This window comes from Engystomops pustulosus, chromosome 11 (assembly GCF_040894005.1).
Source record: "Engystomops pustulosus chromosome 11, aEngPut4.maternal, whole genome shotgun sequence".
In the NCBI taxonomy this organism is placed as follows: domain Eukaryota; kingdom Metazoa; phylum Chordata; class Amphibia; order Anura; family Leptodactylidae; genus Engystomops; species Engystomops pustulosus.
The window spans coordinates 9,190,401-9,205,111 of NC_092421.1; the positions used below are offsets into that span (position 1 = coordinate 9,190,401).

A 14,711-nucleotide genomic window follows, 5' to 3' on the forward strand; every position below is an offset into this window, starting at 1 on the left:
ATGCACTTACATGCACCAGGAAGAAGAAGGTGAACTCCGGGGACCTGAGCGGGGAAGCGACACATGCAGGATATCGGGCGCATGATCTTAGTGACTCCCCGCACAGCGCATTATACATGGACAATGCACTTACATTCACCAGGAAGAAGAAGGTGAACTCCGGGGACCTGAGCGGGTAAGCGACACATGCAGGATATCGGGAGCACGTTGTAAGTGAATCGTGGCAGACCCGAATCCTCGTCGGACAAAGCACTTTCGGTGAACTCTGTGGACCAGATAAGTAAATGAGCCCCAGTGTGTTCTAGTGCTATCGCTGCCTATAGTAAACACCTTACTACCTGTTTCAGGCTGTATTTGTCTAGATAGCAGCTGGCTGTGACTGCAGTTCAGATCTATACATTCATCAGCTGATTATTTCATTTCACTTCACACACAAAACACTATTAAAATTCAAACACTACTAGCCCCCCAACATGTTTGGCCAGTTACACTGATATCATCACTGACCTATGAAGTGACCTAAAGCCCATTTTCCCCTATGTCATCGGGGGGCAGCGATCGGTTGCCATGACAGCCTTGGGTCTTCTTCAGACCTGAGGCTGCTTGGTTTCTCATGGATTCTGAAGATTCGTTAATGGATCATATGCAAAAACACCATATACTGCAATACAGTGGTATTGCAGTATATAATAGGAACGATCTGACCATCTAGGGTTCATGTACCCTAGAGAGTCTAAGAAATAGTGCAAAAAAAAAAAAAAAAAAAAAGGTTAAAAAAATGTAAAGAATTCATAAAATATTAAAAATTCAAATCACCCTCCTTTCCCTAGAACTGATATAAAACATAATAAACAGTAAAAATCACAAACACATTAGGTATCGCCGCGTCCCAAAATATGCACAAAATAAGCCCTCACGCAGCTCTGTACACGGAAACATGAAAAAGTTATGGATTTTTGAACGGGTTAAAGGTGAAGGTTAAGCGGTTAAAGGGCCAGCGCGCCATTAATTGGTACCAGCCATACCCCAAATTCTATTTAATCCGGCCTCTACCCACACACCCTGCCGGATCTTTGTCCCTAGTGCCATAGAAAACGCTTGTCCCATCCCACGTGGGCTGCTGGATGGGAATGAGTGAGAGTCACACTATGACCACTAGATGGCGCCAGCAGCTCCTCCAGGCACGTTCTATCCGGATCTCACTACAGAACTTTATTAACTACAAGATATCTTCTCCCTCACCCGAGGACAGGGAAGTTCTGGTGATGCCGCTGCTTCTATATATACAGTCACACCGAAGAGCTGTAAAAAAAAAAGATGACCAATAGCAGCGTGTGGGGGTGTGGCCACTGGGAGCCGTCCAACCAGGAGTCAACATCTTCCACTGAGCGTGTGAGTGTAGAGAAAACAACTTCCGGGTCAGAGGAGCCGGCTGAGAAAACAACTTCCGGGTCAGAGGATCCGGATGACACTGTAGCCGGTAACGTATCAGTGCGGAACTCACTAATCACCGACAGGGGGAGTAGTGAGCAAGGGAGACCTGTCTATTAATATAGTGAATATCCTAACAGCAGTGCCCCCGGGTAATACTGTGCCCCCCGAAAGGGGCAAAAGATTATTTTATTGCTCTAAGCTACTTTTATTCTGCCCCATACTTTAACCCCACACACTATAATTACCCCTTTGTGCCCTCCATCTTCCCTTCACATTGTGTCCCCCAGGCCCCCACATATTAAAGCCCCCTCTTACTGTGCCCCCCAGCAGCTCCACCTCCTCCTGTGCCCCCCAGCGGCTCCACCTCCTCCTGAGCCCCCCCCCAGCAGCTCCCCCTCCCCCTGAGCCCCCCCCCCCCCCCGGCAGCTCCCCCTCCTCCTGTGCCCCCCAGCAGCTCCACCTCCTCCTGAGCCCCCCCCCCCCAGCGGCTCCCCCTCCTCCTGAGCCCCCCAGCGGCTCCCCCTCCTCCTGTGCCCCCCAGCGGCTCCACCTCTTACTGTGCCCCCCAGCAGCTCCCCCTCCTCCTGTGCCCCCCAGCAGCTCCCCCTCCTCCTGTGCCCCCCCCCCCCAGCAGCTCCCCCTCCTCCTGAGCCCCCCAGCGGCTCCACCTCTTACTGTGCCCCCCAGCGGCTCCCCCTCCTCCTGAGCCCCCCAGCGGCTCCCCCTCCTCCTGTGCCCCCCAGCGGCTCCCCCTCCTCCTGAGCCCCCCCCCCCAGCGGCTCCCCCTCTTACTGTGCCCCCCAGCGGCTCCACCTCTTACTGTGCCCCCCAGCAGCTCCACCTCTTACTGTGCCCCCCAGCAGCTCCACCTCCTCCTGAGCCCCCCAGCAGCTCCCCCTCCTCCTGTGCCCCCCAGCAGCTCCCCCTCCTCCTGTGCCCCCCCCCCAGCAGCTCCCCCTCCTCCTGAGCCCCCCAGCGGCTCCCCCTCCTCCTGAGCCCCCCAGCGGCTCCCCCTCCTCCTGAGCCCCCCAGCGGCTCCCCCTCCTCCTGTGCCCCCCAGCGGCTCCCCCTCCTCCTGTGCCCCCCCCCCCCCCCAGCAGCTCCCCCTCCTCCTGAGCCCCCCAGCGGCTCCCCCTCCTCCTGAGCCCCCCAGCGGCTCCCCCTCCTCCTGAGCCCCCCAGCGGCTCCACCTCTTACTGTGCCCCCCAGCAGCTCCCCCTCCTCCTGTGCCCCCCATAGCAGCTCCCCCTCCTCCTGTGCCCCCCATAGCAGCTCCCCCTCCTCCTGTGCCCCCCAGCAGCTCCACCTCCTCCTGTGCCCCCCCCCCCCAGCAGCTCCACCTCCTCCTGTGCCCCCCAGCAGCTCCACCTCCTCCTGTGCCCCCCAGCGGCTCCCCCTCCTCCTGTGTCCCCCATAGCAGCTCCCCCTCCTCCTGAGCCCCCCCAGCAGCTCCCCCTCCTCCTGTGCCCCCCAGCAGCTCCACCTCCTCCTGTGCCCCCAGCGGCTCCCCCTCCTCCTGTGTCCCCCATAGCAGCTCCCCCTCCTCCTGAGCCCCCCCAGCAGCTCCACCTCCTCCTGTGCCCCCCAGCAGCTCCACCTCCTCCTGAGCCCCCCCCCAGCGGCTCCACCTCCTCCTGAGCCCCCCCCCACAGTGGCTCCACCTCCTCCTGAGCCCCCCCAGCGGCTCCACCTCCTCCTGAGCCCCCCCAGCAGCTCCACCTCCTTCTGTGCCCCCCAGCAGCTCCACCCCTTCTTAATCTGCCTCACAGCAACTGCCATTCTTAATTTGCCCCAACAGTTTCTACTCTTATTTTGCCTTACCAGTAACTCCCGCTCTTATTGTGCCCCACGATAAATAATAAACACATATACTCCCCTCTCCCTGCCCCCCCCCCCTGTAGCTGCTTACTTAGTCTCTGCATAGCAGCCAAGGATATATAGATAGATATATACAATAACATTTGCTCCCCTTTCCCGGGAATAACGTAGAGTGAAATGCGGATGGAATCTTCTTTAGGTCAATGAGGAAAGTGATGGTTTCACCTTGTGAATTTATTGATCCTGCAGTCTAAGGGGTCAAGATGAAATACGCTCTGGATCATCAGACAAATTTACTGAAAATCAGCGAAGAAAATAAAAATTCCACCGACCGGATACTAAATCTGACTTTGGAGATTATATACTTGCTGACTGGAGAGGTAAGTGATTTGTAGCTACACAGCTATTGAGTATTGTAATGTCTAGTTATACAGTTATGTGCAGAAGGTTTAAACGTGTGGAAAAAATGCTGCAAAGCAAGAATGTAATATAAAATAGAAGACGTAATAGGGCAGTAATTAAAGGGCACCTACCACCCCGATTCTCCCTATAAAGGGTGGTAGGTGGATGGATGGGACGTGAGGATAGACCTTTTTTGGGCTAATCCTCACGTCCCGGGTGTCTTTTAGAAAACTTTAATGTCGGAATATGTAAATTTTTTTATGCAGCTACTCCACGCCCCAGTAGCCACGTTACTCCGCCTACCAGGTAATCTTCGGCACGCAGCTCCTCGTAGCCACGCGCCCTCGTCCTAGTCCTGCATGCGCAGAACGCCGGGGACTAGGACGAGGGCGCGCCGGGGACTAGGACGAGAGCGTTTTGGTATTTTATCCACTGAGAATTTGTAAGTTTCGGTAAAACCCATTCATTCATTCATTTAGCCCCCCAAAAAAATGAAAATGTCAAAATTGCACCCAGTTTTGTTTTATCCCCTGTAAAACAATTAAAGGGTTAACAAACTTCATAAAAGTTGTTTTGCGTACGTTGAGGGGTGTAGTTTGTATAATGGGGTCATTTATGGAGTTTTACTTTTATTTAGGCCTCTCTAAGTGACTTGAAACCCTCAATTTTATGAAAATGTGAAAAATCGCACCTAAAATTCAAAGCCCCAGAACCTCCTACAAAAATGAGAGGATGCATACAAATGCAAGTCAACATAAAGCAGACATTCGGTTAATGTTAGCTATCAAGTTTTTTTTTTTTTTTTTTTTTTTTTTTGCTGTTATGACTGTATGGAAAAAGTAGAACATTTTTGAGTTTTGAAAATCGAGAATTTTTTCCAAATTTTCACCAAAAATCTTTTTTTTTTCTTCCAGAAATAAACACAAAACATTTTTTGAAAATTCTTTAACTATCACGAAGTACAAAGTTATAACCACTTACAGTGACACAGGGCAGATATGATAAAATGGGCCGTGTCAGGAAGGTGAAAAGGGGCTCCGGCGGCCGAGGGGTTAAAAATATCACACAAATTCACGTAGCTGTACAATCTAAGACGTATACAGTATTAACAAAACACTCCAAAAAGTCCCAATTATCGCTGGGACTACAGATCTCAAAATAGTAGCCACGATATTCCAATTAATTAATTCCAAAATGTGGTGGGAGGTATCTTATTTTTCGGACTATAAGGCGCACTAAAAATCCTTAGAATTTCTCAGAAATCAAAGGTGCGCCTTATAGTCCAGTGCGCCTTATATATGAACCGTACTTACAGACCACAGCTGCCTTGTACTGTGCACAGGTCTGCCACCTGCTGGTCATTCATCCTTATAATCAGGTGCACCTTATAGTCCGGTGCGCCTTATATATGAACCGTACTTACAGACAACGGCTGCCTTGTACTGTGCACAGGTCTGCCACCTGCTGGTCATTCATCCTTATAATCCAGTGCACTTTATATATGAACCGTATTTACACACAACAGCTGCCTTGTACTGTGCCCAGGTCGGCCACCTGCTGGTCATTCATCCTTATAATCAGGTGCGCCTTATAGTCCAGTGCGCCTTATATATGAACCGTACTTACAGACAACAGCTGCCTTGTACTGTGCAGAGGTCTGCCACCTGCTGGTCATTCATCCTTATAATCAGGTGCGCCTTATAGTCCAGTGCGCCTTATATATGAACCGTACTTACAGACAACAGCTGCCTTGTACTGTGCACAGGTCTGCCACCTGCTGGTCATTCATCGTTATAATAAGGTGCACCTTATAATCCAGTGCGCTTTATATATGAACCGTACTTACAGACAACAGCTGCCTTGTACTGTGCACAGGTCTGCCACCTGTTGGTCATTCATCCTTATAATCAGGTGCGCCTTATAGTCCGGTGCGCCTTATATATGATCCATGCTTACAGACAACAGCTGCCTTGTACTGTGCACAGGTCTGCCACCTGCTGGTCATTCATCCTTATAATTAGGTGCGCCTTATAGTCCGGTGCGCCTTATATATGATCCATGCTTACAGACAACAGCTGCCTTGTACTGTGCACAGGACTGCCTCCTGCTGGTCATTCATCCTTATAATCAGGTGCGCCTTATAGTCCAGTGCGCCTTATATATGAACTGTACTTACAGACAACAGCTGCCTTGTACTGTGCACAGGTCTGCCACCTGCTGGTCATTCATCCTTATAATCAGGTGCGCCTTATAGTCCGGTGCGCCTTATATATGAACCGTACTTACAGCTGCCTTGTACTGTGCACAGGTCTGCCCCCTGCTGGTCATTCATCCTTATAATCAGGTGCGCCTTATAGTCCAGTGCGCCTTATATATGAACCGTACTTACAGACAACAGCTGCCTTGTACTGTGCACAGGTCTGCCACCTGCTGGTCATTCATCCTTATAATCAGGTGCGCCTTATAGTCCAGTGCGCCTTATATATGAACCGTACTTACAGCTGCCTTGTACTGTGCACAGGTCTGCCCCCTGCTGGTCATTCATCCTTATAATCAGGTGCGCCTTATAGTCCAGTGCGCCTTATATATGAACCGTACTTACAGACAACAGCTGCCTTGTACTGTGCACAGGTCTGCCACCTGCTGGTTATTCATCCTTATAATCAGGTGCGCCTTATAGTCCAGTGCGCCTTATATATGAACCGTACTTACAGCTGCCTTGTACTGTGCACAGGTCTGCCCCCTGCTGGTCATTCATCCTTATAATCAGGTGCGCCTTATAGTCCAGTGCGCCTTATATATGAACCGTACTTACAGACAACAGCTGCCTTGTACTGTGCACAGGTCTGCCCCCTGCTGGTCATTCATCCTTATAATCAGGTGCGCCTTATAGTCCAGTGCGCCTTATATATGAACCGTACTTACAGACAACAGCTGCCTTGTACTGTGCACAGGTCTGCCCCCTGCTGGTCATTCATCCTTATAATCAGGTGCGCCTTATAATCCGGTGCACTTTATCTATGAACCTAGACGTTTTAGCAGGCATTTATTGATGGTGCGTCTTATAATCCGGTGCGCCTTATAGTCCGAAAAATACAGTATAAGGTCTTACTAGAGCAAGGAGTAAGACGCTGGTCTGCCCGGACATGTGTTTTTTCGACATCCCTTTGAGAAACATGTGTTGGGGCAGAGCAGGGTTTTATAAGTTTGTACCTTGAAGTTTTCATCCTAGTGTGGGGTTAGGTGCACATGTCTGCACCTAAACTTGTACCATGCTTGGTGTATTTCTGCTATTGAATCTTTGCACCCTGCCTAAGCTGTTGCACGATACTGTATACGTTACTCTTCTGTTTGTTCATTTAGAATTACGGACCTCTGAAAAAATCCTGCAAAAATGTTAAATCCATGTGGGGACCACACGTATGGAGCAAGAAGCAGCGCCTGGTGGAGGGACCACTACTGATCCATGATAAGGACAATAAGCTTCAGATCCTGGACCTCACTTACAAGATCACTGAGCTACTGACTGGGCAGGTGAGGATTGCTGGGATACTATACAGTGGGCGTGGAAAACCTTTATGGGTCTGAGGGATGCACCATTAACCTGCACCCTAGATGCACCTACAGCCACAGTGCAGCAAGAAATGCCCCCTCAAGAGTTATAAATACCCCAGGACAGATATAAATATCACCCCAGAAACCAAGTACAGGCGGTCCCCTACTTAAGGCCACCGACTTACAGACGACCCCTAGTTACAGACGGACCCCTCTGCCCCCTGTGACCTCTGGTGACCTCTCTGGATGTTACTATAGTCCCAGACTGCACTGATCAGCTGTAAGGTGTCTGTAATGAAGCTTTATTGATAATCCTTGGTCCAATTACAGCAAAAAATTTTGAAACTCCAATTGTCACTGGGGCAAAAAACAAATTTTTCCGGAACTACAATTATAAAATATACAGTTTCGACTTACATACAAATTCAACTTAAGAACAAACCTATGGAACCAATCTTGTACGTAACCCGGGGACTGTCTGTAGTGCATTCAGAGAAGACCATAATAAATAAATGGAGACCCCAGAGCAGGCAAAGATAATAATGGAGGCACCTCAGAGTAGGCAGACCCCCATAGCTGACAATAACAATGGAGACCCCTAGAGGAGACAAATGATACTGGAGACCAGTGGCGTAACTAGGAGAAGCAGGGCCCCATAGCTGGCTTCTGCATGGGGCCCCCCTTCTCACTTAAGAAATATACATATTCATATACTCACACATGCAAGTTACAATCACACATTTATACACACATATAGAACATATATACATCACAGTGTATATGTGTGCAGCTTAATATGTATATAATGGTGCACATCCTCCACTCTTTAGTATGTCAGGTAGGATGACGGGGGCCCCCTGACATTGTGGGCCCCATAGGCGGCTGCTATGGCTGCTACCACTGTAGTTACGCCCCTGCTGGAGACCACATAGCATACAAATAATAAGAAAGACTGCAGAGCAGAAAAAAACAAAACAAAAATGCTTCCTATTACCCCCGCGCTACACTGCAGCTTCTTCTCTATTCCCTTTGCTCCTATACTGTCCTGATGGTGGTTGGATGTACCGGTGTCAGGACCCAGAGCAGGAAAGGATGCAAGAACGGTGAGTACAGGACAATGGACTAGTACTTACATCTCTGGATACTTACAAAATGAAGGACTGGAGCAGCAGCGGAGTTCTAAGGGAGCGGCTTGGACTCTTCATCTGTACTCGCCGCTACCCCAGTTCTTGCACCAAAGCGTCAGGGCCAGCACTTCGCATACCTGTGCAAGTGGCGGGACCCAGAGCTGCTGGGGGGCCCACATAAGGCTGTACATAAGGAGTCCATGGTGGTGAAGGGGGCTGTATCTAATGAATCTATAGGGTGTCAGGGGGGCTTAGATAATATAACCATGAGGGGGATATTTGGGATGATAAACTAGGGAATATTTTAGGGAATAGGAGACTGTTTAAGTTTTTGAACTTTTATTGCATCCAAGCGAGTTCACTGCAAAGGGGCCGACTGAGGCTCTGTCACCAAGGGGCCTACAGATACCTGTAGCTGAATCTGAAAGCGCTCATTGGTCTGTGCCAGGCTGCAGGGTGTGGGCCACAACTTGAGTTTTGACGGGCTGGGAATTGTGCACCCCTGCTATATGGTATGGTATAAGTAAGGATGCTTCTGGGTGATGACCCATGGTCTCATTGTGTTTGTCAGGTTCCTATACGATCTCAGGATTTCACGGTCTATTTCTCCATGGAGGAGTGGGAGTATCTGGAAGAACACAAGGATCTGTATAAGGACATCATTCTGGACAGACACCAGACCATCACGTTACATGGTAAAAGTGGAAGCACTTGTCCGGATGCATCCATCATTCACACTAATCCGCCAGCGGGATCTGCCAGTCCGAACTACACTCCAGATTTTGCAGAAGAAAAACTTCACATCCAAGAGAATTCTGAGGTAGATTGTTGCCAAACGTATTGTTCTATAAACCAGGTGATGAAGGGGTTTGGCAGTTTTATAGTTCTAGATGTAAGTAGTCCTAGGGCCAGAGTTGCAGGAAACTAGAAAATGGGCCCGCCCCTTTAAGTAAGATATCTGGAAGTCTAATCAGCTACATGGTTATTTAGGATGAAGACTTCATTAAAATAAAAATAGAGGAGACGGATGACGAGGATGTGGTGGATAACCAGAACGAGGAGAGTGCTTCAGATATCGGTCCAGGTAAGTAATGGTCACTAAACTCCTAAAACAAAATTTCACCTACGCTAGTTTCGGATTAATTTAGCATTAGAAATAATTTTAACACATACAAGTCTACCATCTGTTTTTATGCGTTGTGAACCCAACATAGCCTGAGAATGCTGTAGCGACACTGATGCAGAAACATATCTTGTTTAATCCCCAAACTGTGTGGTTTTATGGAACACTGCAGAAAACTCGCCCCGTGCCAAACTTTGAAAGACCGCGAAAGTGCACACGTGCCACAAAAAGTTGCAAAAAAAAAAAAAAAAGAATGGGAAAAACAAAGGTGCATGTGCCCCAGTGAGTGGTGACCTTCACACACTTGAAAACACCTCTAGTTCTGCAAAATAAATAAAGGGACCTTCACACAGACACCACATGAGGAGCTACAGAGGTGAACTGAATACAAAAGAAAATTTCAGTTCTGTATGCCCTTAGAAGTCTATGGGGATGTATAAATAAGAGTTAAATACATGCTGCATACGGATGAAAAAAAAAAAAACTTTAAAAATGCATAAACAAAAACTTAATTTTTAAAGTGCTGAAATGGCTCAGAATAATGACAAAGGAATTTATAAAAATCCGCATAGCCTAGGCCAGTGACGGCAAACCTTTTAGCGACCGAGTGCCCAAACTGCAACCCAAAACTCCCCTTATTTATCGCGAGGTGCCAACCAAAAATTAAAGCGGAAACTTATTGCTCCCTGTTCCTCAACCATGTTCGATCATATTGGCCTCCTGAGGACAAGATGGAAAATTTGCATCACTTTAGCTCCTTTCCAGTGTCCCTCTGTACTCAGAGAATTGTGGGGCCAGCAGAAGGTCCTCCAAAATAATTAGGCCCGGTCTACTCTATTCTCCCTCTTCCTACAGCATCTTTTATGTTGCTTGGAACGGCAGGAAGATTCTTTGAGTCCTGTCTGGTGTGCTGGGGTGATGGCCCGGGTGCCCACAGAAAGGGCTCTGAGTGCTGCCTCTGGCACCAGTGCCATAGGTTCGCCACCACTGGACTAGGCCATTGGAAGCTGTCACATGACATCCCTGGTTCACTTTAAATGCCTATATTGTAGCAGTTTACAGTAAATTTTATTTCTTTTCCAGCAAATGGAGACATGAACAATTCCTTGGAGCAGCTGAGTGATCGTTATTCAGACACTGAAGCTGTGGACATCCCAGAAAGTCTACAAATACAAAACCCCATTATGTCAAACATTCAGACAGACCCTCACGGCCCGGATAGCACATACACCCCTATTGTACGTACAGATCTTTCCACACAATTGACTCCCAAAGTTCCACGGGACACTGCTCCCAGCAGCCACAGTAGCTTAGATACCCGTGACCACTCTATTCTTGGAAAGCACGACCACGTTTGTCCTGAATGTGGTCGAAGTTTTGGCCAAAAATCTAACCTCGTCAAACATTTGAGGACACACACGGGAGAGAAGCCGTATATCTGTTCTCAATGCGGCAAAGGGTTTGCCAAGAAGTCAAATCTTCTGGAACACGTGCGAGTTCATACGGGAGAGAAGCCATTTGTATGTCCTCATTGTGGGAAGAGCTTTGCCCAGAAAACCAATCTCCTGGGACATCTTCGAGTTCACACAGGGGAGAAGCCGTTCCCATGTTCTGACTGCGGGAAATGTTTTAAGAATAAATCTCATCTGGTGGAGCATCGGAGAACTCACACAGGGGAGAAGCCATACACGTGTTCCGAATGTGGGAAAGGTTTTACAAATAAGTCCAGGCTTCTCGAACATCTCAGAATCCACACGGGGGAGAAGCCATTTTCATGCTCAGAGTGTGGGAAATGTTTTACAAAAAAATACAACCTGGTGATGCATCAGAGAAGTGGAAGTCATTAATGATGATTAATGATATTATAATTGGATTTGTATAATAAAATGTAAAATAAAAACAGATGAGTTTGATTTTCTTTTTGAGGATCAATACAGATCTGATGGTGTAATGGCCATGTGCTTTTGCTAGCATTTTTTTTCTTTTTTTTTCTTTCGCGTATTGTATCAATTAAAAATAAATTCATTTTACCATTGGCAATGTATTAAGTTTCCTACTCTTTGTGCTAGGCTTTGCATGTATGGCCATAGACCGTAAGATTCAGCAGTTCCTTCTACAAGCTCCGACAAGTCCCACTGTCTAGTCTTCTCAGACCAACTATCTCACAGAAGACAGCTCAGTGCTGCTCCCACCTCCCTCAGCCTTACTCCTACCTTCTCAGATCAGAATGCTCAGTACTGCTCCCACCTCCCTCAGCCCTACCCCTTCCTTCTCAGATCAGACGGCTCAGTACTGCTCCCACCTCCCTCAGCCTTACCCCTTCCTTCTCAGATCAGACGGCTCAGTACTGCTCCCTCCTCCCTCAGCCTTATCCCTTCCTTCTAAGATCAGACGGCTCAGTACTGCTCCCACCTCCCTCAGCCTTGCCCCTTCCTTCTCAGATCAGACAGCTCAGTACTGCTCCCACCTCCCTCAGCCTTACCCCTTCCTTCTCAGATCAGACAGCTCAGTACTGCTCCCACCTCCCTCAGCCACCTGAGTGAAGTTGGCCCCCCACCTTGTTCAAATCAAACAAAATTGGTGGCAAACGTTTGTGCTGCTTTTATTTTGAATATATGAACAAAAAATCAAATGTCAAAAGATTCAGCAGTTCCTTCTACAAGCTCCGACAAGTCCCACTGTCTAGTCTTCTCAGCCCAACTATCTCACAGAAGACAGCTCAGTGCTGCTCCCACCTCGCTCAGCCTTACCCCTTCCTTCTCAGATCAGACGGCTCAGTACTGCTCCCACCTCCCTCAGCCTTGCCCTTTCCTTCTCAGATCAGATGGCTCAGTACTGCTCCCACCTCCCTCAGCTTTACCCCTTCTCAGATCAGACAGCTCAGTACTGCTCCCACCTCCCTCAGCCTTACCCCTTCCTTCTCAGATCAGACAGCTCAGTACTGCTCCCACCTCCCTCTGCCTTACCCCTTCCTTCTCAGATCAGAAAGCTCAGTACTGCTCCCACCTCCCTCAGCCTTACCCCTTCCTTCTCAGATCAGACAGCTCAGTACTGCTCCCACCTCCCTCAGCCTTGCCCTTTTCCTTCTCAGATCAGACAGCTCAGTACTGCTCCCACCTCCCTCAGCCTTGCCCTTTCCTTCTCAGATCAGAGGGCTCAGTACTGCTCCCACCTCCCTCAGCCTTATCCCTTCCTTTTCAGATCAGCCAGCTCAGTGCTGCTACCACCTCCCTCAGCCATGCCCCTTCCTTCTCAGATCAGACAGCCCAGTGCTGCTCCCACCTCCCTCAGCCTTACCCTTTCCTTCTCAGATCAGATGGCTCAGTACTGCTCCCACCTCCCTCAGCCTCACCCCTTCCTCTCAGATCAGACGGCTCAGTGCTGCTCCCACCTCCCTCAGCATTGCCCTTTTCCTTCTCAGATCAGACAGCTCAGTACTGCTCCCACCTCCCTCAGCCTTGCCCTTTCCTTCTCAGATCAGACGGCTCAGTACTGCTCCCACCTCCCTCAGCCTTGCCCTTTCCTTCTCAGATCAGACAGCTCAGTGTTGCTCCCACCTCCCTCAGCATTGCCCTTTTCCTTCTCAGATCAGACAGCTCAGTACTGCTCCCACCTCCCTCAGCCTTGCCCTTTCCTTCTCAGATCAGACGGCTCAGTACTGCTCCCACCTCCCTCAGCCTTGCCCTTTCCTTCTCAGATCAGACAGCTCAGTGCTGCTCCCACCTCCCTCAGCCTTGCCCCTTCCCTCTCAGATCAGACAGCTCAGTACTGCTCCCACCTCCCTCAGCCTTACCCCTTCCTTCTCAGATCAGACGGCTCAGTACTGCTCCCACCTCCCTCAGCCTTGCCCTTTCCTTCTCAGATCAGATGGCTCAGTACTGCTCCCACCTCCCTCAGCTTTACCCCTTCTCAGATCAGAATGCTCAGTACTGCTCCCACCTCCCTCAGCCTTGCCCTTTCCTTCTCAGATCAGACAGCTCAGTGCTGCTCCCACCTCCCTCAGCCTTGCCCCTTCCCTCTCAGATCAGACAGCTCAGTACTGCTCCCACCTCGCTCAGCCTTACCCCTTCCTTCTCAGATCAGACGGCTCAGTACTGCTCCCACCTCCCTCAGCCTTGCCCTTTCCTTCTCAGATCAGATGGCTCAGTACTGCTCCCACCTCCCTCAGCTTTACCCCTTCTCAGATCAGACAGCTCAGTACTGCTCCCACCTCCCTCAGCCTTACCCCTTCCTTCTCAGATCAGACAGCTCAGTACTGCTCCCACCTCCCTCTGCCTTACCCCTTCCTTCTCAGATCAGAAAGCTCAGTACTGCTCCCACCTCCCTCAGCCTTACCCCTTCCTTCTCAGATCAGACAGCTCAGTACTGCTCCCACCTCCCTCAGCCTTACCCCTTCCTTCTCAGATCAGACAGCTCAGTACTGCTCCCACCTCCCTCAGCCTTACCCCTTCCTTCTCAGATCAGACAGCTCAGTACTGCTCCCACCTCCCTCAGCCTTGCCCTTTCCTTCTCAGATCAGACGGCTCAGTACTGCTCCCACCTCCTTTAGCCACCTGAGTGAAGTTGGCCCCCCACCTTGTTCAAATCAAACAAAATTGGTGTCAAACGTTTGTGCTGGTTTGTGCAGCAAAAATTTTGTGCCGCTATCGTTTTTAAGATTTTAATGAAAGTATCCAGAGGTCATCAGAGGTCAACCAGCCCCCCCACATTGCCCAAAACAAACAAAGCTGGTGACAATCAATTCTGCGACGTTTGTGCTGCTCAAATTTTTGTTTGTGCTGCTTTTATTTTGAATCTATGAACAAAAAAATCAAATGTCAAAAGTTCAAGCAGCCCCCCCACATTAACTGAATTGAACAAAACTGGTGTCAAATGTTAGTGCTATGTTTGTGCCGCTATCATTTTTAATATATTCATACTTTTTTCCAGAGGTCATCAGAGTTCATTTCTTCCTAAGTACGATGTGTTTACTAGCTCCCCCTGGTGATCAAACCAGGGAAGTGTCACTAGGTTTGTTTTTTAACAGTTCATCCTAAACACCTTTAACCTATGTAAACACCGGAACATATCTTAAAAATGATAGCGGCACAAATGAAAATTTTGCTGCACAAACGTAGCACTAACGTTTGACATCAGTTTTGTTCGATTTGGTTAACGTGGGGGGGCTAGTTGAACTCTTGACCTTTAATTTTTTGTTCATTTATTCAAAACAAAAGCGGCACAAACAAAAATTTGAGCAGCACAAACGTAGC

General features: G+C 48.9%; 1 protein-coding gene across 3 annotated transcripts; it reads left to right on the forward strand.

The window, feature by feature from the left end:
* Window positions 1-1,345: 1,345 nt before the first annotated feature.
* On the forward strand, window positions 1,346-11,499 carry LOC140106105 (uncharacterized). 3 transcript variants are annotated; one of them, XM_072130341.1, is made up of 6 exons: window positions 1,346-1,480; window positions 3,502-3,632; window positions 7,018-7,188; window positions 8,908-9,156; window positions 9,327-9,420; window positions 10,543-11,499. In XM_072130341.1, the coding sequence occupies exons 2-6, from the start codon at window positions 3,516-3,518 to the stop codon at window positions 11,304-11,306; spliced, it is 1,395 nt and encodes a 464-aa protein (XP_071986442.1). In that variant the 5' UTR covers window positions 1,346-1,480; window positions 3,502-3,515; the 3' UTR covers window positions 11,307-11,499. The 3 variants fall into 3 exon arrangements, with proteins under 3 accessions (XP_071986442.1, XP_071986444.1, XP_071986443.1); XM_072130343.1 differs by having other exon boundaries at window positions 1,408-1,480; window positions 3,452-3,632; XM_072130342.1 differs by lacking the exon at window positions 1,346-1,480 and adding an exon at window positions 1,501-1,583.
* The last annotated feature ends 3,212 nt before the right edge of the window (window positions 11,500-14,711 follow it).